The sequence below is a fragment of the Oncorhynchus nerka genome, linkage group LG26, assembly GCF_034236695.1.
Source record: "Oncorhynchus nerka isolate Pitt River linkage group LG26, Oner_Uvic_2.0, whole genome shotgun sequence".
NCBI classification, from domain to species: Eukaryota; Metazoa; Chordata; class Actinopteri; order Salmoniformes; family Salmonidae; genus Oncorhynchus; species Oncorhynchus nerka.
The window spans coordinates 49,816,594-49,820,876 of record NC_088421.1 but is presented as its reverse complement, the minus strand read 5'-3'; the positions used below and the strand labels follow the sequence as shown (position 1 = coordinate 49,820,876).

Below are 4,283 nucleotides of genomic sequence, written 5' to 3'. Positions count from 1 at the left end.
GCCTGATAAGTCAAACATGTCTGATATGAACATTGACATAAACCCTCTACATACTTGAGTTTCTCCAGTCTGCAGTGTGGATCCTCCAGTCCAGCAGAGAGCAGTCTGACTCCTGAGTCTCCTGGGTGATTGTAGCTCAGGTCCAGCTCTCTCAGGTGTGAGGGGTTTGACCTCAGAGCTGAGACCAGAGAAGCACAGCCTTCCTCTGTGACTAGACAGCCTGACAGCCTGCAAAGAGTCAAATCATATTAAAATCACACTGATATTCTTTGGTGGTGAAAATAGTGGCAGTATATTTTTCAAACATATTCAGATATATCAGTGTCCTGAAACCTTCCATATCTATTCATAAAATGAATGTATCATTATAAAAATAACAAATGATCAAAGTATTGCCTGCAGATAGAAACATGTATAGTACAAATATTATAGTAGACTGACCAGACCAGTTTAAAAGCAGTATCAGTCAGAAGACAGACAGTGAGGAATCAGATTTAGATTGTATTGAGTATACAGTCCACCACCATATCTATTTAGACAGTGAGGTATCAGATTTCAGATTGTATTGCTCTCTCAGGTGTAGGGGTTTACAGTCCACACCATATCTATTTAGACAGTGAGGTATCAGGTTATTTAAAAGATTGTATTGAGTATACAGTCCACACCAGCCTAGAAATATCTATTTAGACAGTGAGGTATCAGAGTTTTAGTATCAGTCAAAAGACAGACAGTGTAACAGCCCTTTTGAGTATACAGTCCACACCATATCTATTTAGACAGTGAGGTATCAGATTTAGATTGTATTGAGTATACAGTCCACACCATATCTATTTAGACAGTGAGGTATCAGATTTAGATTATATTGAGTATACAGTCCACACCATATCTATTTAGACAGTGAAGCTAACATTTTAAATGTGTCTCTATACTCCACATTTTGGATTTGAGGTCAAATGTTTCATATGAGGTGACAGTTTATAATGTCACCTTTTATTTGAGGATATTTTAATACATATCTGTTTCACTATTAAAAATGAAAACACTTTATGTTTCCAGTCTCCCCATGAAGAAGACATAACTATTCTGACAAATTTACTTTAGTGTATTACAGTAGTCTAAAAAGTATTTGGTCGTTTTTGGGTTGGTTTTGAGCAACAATAAAATGGTGGATGATTGGAGTAACTTTTCCAATGATAAGGCTACAACAATAAATTAATCCTGATGTCATTACCAAGAAAATCATGAAAGAATCATGAATAAATGAGAAAGTTACAGATGCTACAACAAAACATGCTAACCTCTCACCATTACCAATAACAAGGCTACAACAAAACATGCTAACCTCTCACCATTACCAATAACAGAGGCTACAACAAAACATGCTAACCTCTCACCATTACCAATAACAGAGGCTACAACAAAACATGCTAACCTCTCACCATTACCAATAACAGAGGCTACAACAAAACATGCTAACCTCTCACCATTACCAATAACAGACTACAACAAAACATGCTAACCTCTCACCATTACCAATAACAGAGGCTACAACAAAACATGCTAACCTCTCACCATTACCAATAACAGAGGCTACAACAAAACATGCTAACCTCTCACCATTACCAATAACAGAGGCTACAACAAAACATGCTAACCTCTCACCATTACCAATAACAGAGGCTACAACAAAACATGCTAACCTCTCACCATTACCAATAACAGAGGCTACAACAAAACATGCTAACCTCTCACCATTACCAATAACAGAGGCTACAACAAAACATGCTAACCTCTCACCATTACCAATAACAGAGGGGGTCTGATCTTTGTGCCTCTGTAACTTTCTCATTCATCATCATTCACGATTCATTCATGATTATTCATAATCATGGTAGCATCCACATGAATGTAGAAGTGTTCAGAAACATCTTCTATTCTTACTGACAATACAAGTGAAGTGACTCCAAAATGACAGGACATTATTCACCATTCAGTTTCTATTAGGAAAACATCCAAAACACAACCAAGACAAACTGCAAATTAATTCAACAAGTTAGTAGAATCACAAGCTTGATGTAATCACTGCAGGCATGGAATATGGGACCAAATACTAAACGTATGACTACTTTAATACACTATAAGTGAATATAACCGAATAATTACGACTTTTCAAATGGGAGAACTACATACATAAAGTGCTTTCATATCTGATAATACTGACCTCAGAGTCTCCAGTTTACAGTGGGGATTCCCCAGTCCAGCAGAGAGCAGCTTCACTCCTGAATCCTTCAGGTCATTGTTACTCAGATCCAGCTCTCTCAGGTGTGAGGGGTTTGACCTCAGAGCTGAGACCAGAGAAGCACAGCCTTCCTCTGTGACTCCACAGCCTGACAGCCTGACAAAGAGATCATCATGACTTCACAAACACACTGTTAATTTAACACCAGTAGTGTAGAAGGACAATGGCAGATGCATTTGGTTTATTCTCTCAAACAACATATAGATTCATCTTCCGTCTCCTAGAATTGTATGGTCATATTGTTATACTAATGTGAAAATCAATGAATTTATTCAATATGTTTTTCAATATAATATTATATACATATTATAATACATATTTTCTCTAAACTGAATATTTCTTCCTGATGATTAGTTCTTATATGTCATTTTATTTACTCACAGAACAGCTCTGGAGGCTTTGACCACTGGCAGCAGCCTCAGAAGACCTTCCTCTGATCTGGAGTATTTCTTCAGGTCAAACACATCCAGCTCCTTTTCTGAAGTCAGCAACACAAAGACCAGAGCTGACCACTGTGCAGGTGACAGTTTGGGTTCTGAGAGACTTCCTGATCTCAGGTAGCTTTGGATCTCCTCCACTAGAGAATGGTCATTCAGTTCATTCAGACAGTGGAACAGATTGATGCTCCTCTCTGGAGAGAGATTCTCCCTGATCTTCTTCTTGATGTACTTGACTGTTTCTTCATGGCTCTTTGAGCTGCTTCTTGTCTTTGTCAGTAGACCTCGTAAGTGCTTCTGATTGGACTCCAGTGAGAGGCCCAGAAGGAAGCGGAGGAAAAGGTCCAGGTTTCCCGTCTCACTTTGTAAGGCTTTATCCACAGCACTCTTGTAGAAAGCAACTTCAGATTTGTAGACAGTAACTCTACGCCTTTGTTTGATCCTCAAGAAAAAGTTCCTGGACTCATCGTTTGTTTGTGTTCTGAACAGTGAAGAAAAGATACTGGACTTTGATTGCAGTTTGTCCATTAGATTCTCATTGTTGTTGATGAATGAGAGGAACACATATACAGCAGCCAGAAACTCCTGAATGCTCAGATGAACAAAGCAGTACACCTTGTCCTGGTACAGCCCACATTCCTCTTTAAAGAGCTGTGTGCACAATCCTGAGTACACTGAGGCTTCATTAACATCAATGCCAGCCTCTTTCAGGTCTTCTTCATAGAAAATCAGATTACCATTCACAAGCTGTTGAAAAGCCAGTTTTCCCAGTGACAGAATGATCTCTTTATTCCAGTGTGGACCTGTCTCTTCTTTCCCAAGATACTTTTCATTCTTCTGTTTGGTATGAAACACCACAAGGTGTGTGTACATCTCAGTCAGAGTCTTGGGCATCTCTTCTCTCTTATGTTTCAACATGTGTTCAAGGACTGTTGCAGAAATCCAACAGAAGACTGGAATGTGGCACATGATGTGGAGGCTCCTTGATGTCTTTATGTGTGAGATGATTCTGCTGGCCAGGTCCTCATCACTGAATCTCTTCCTGAAGTACTCCTCCTTCTGTGGGTCATTGAACCCTCGTACCTCTGTCACCTGGTCAACACACCCTGAAGGGATCTTATTGGCTGCTGCAGGTCGGGTAGTTATCCAGAGGAGAGCAGAGGGAAGCAGATTTCCTTGATGAGATTTGTCAGCAGAACATCCACTGAGGTTGACTCTGTGACGTCCCAACAGATCTTGTTCTTCTGGAAGTCTAGGGGCAGTCGGCACTCATCCAGACCATCAAAGATGAACAGAACTTTGTACTTGTTGTAGATGGAGATTCTTGATTGTTTGGTTTCCATTGAGAAGTGATTAAGAAGTTCAATGAAAGTGTGTTTGTCCCTCTTTCATCAAATTCAGCTCCCGAAAAGGGAATGAAAATACAAATTGGACATCCTGATTTGCTTTTCCTTCAGCCCAGTCCAGAATGAACTTCTGCACAGAGACTGTTTTTCCAATGCCAGCGACTCCCTTTGTCAGCACAGTTCTGATAAGTTTGTCTTGTC

The 4,283-nt window shown here is 39.6% G+C and overlaps 1 protein-coding gene across 1 annotated transcript in view; it reads right to left on the bottom strand.

Annotated features, from left to right (window-relative positions):
• LOC135564797 (NLR family CARD domain-containing protein 3-like) overlaps positions 1 to 3,908 on the bottom strand; it is a 9,056-nt gene extending 5,148 nt beyond the window's left edge. The window contains exons 1-3 of the mRNA XM_065010853.1: positions 2,681 to 3,908; positions 2,222 to 2,395; positions 55 to 228 (exon numbers count right to left, since the gene is read on the bottom strand). Coding sequence (XP_064866925.1) covers positions 55 to 228; positions 2,222 to 2,395; positions 2,681 to 3,705 — 1,373 coding nt within the window. The 5' untranslated portion in view covers positions 3,706 to 3,908. The remainder of the gene's footprint in view (positions 1 to 54; positions 229 to 2,221; positions 2,396 to 2,680) is intronic.
• Between the last annotated feature and the right edge of the window lie 375 nt (positions 3,909 to 4,283).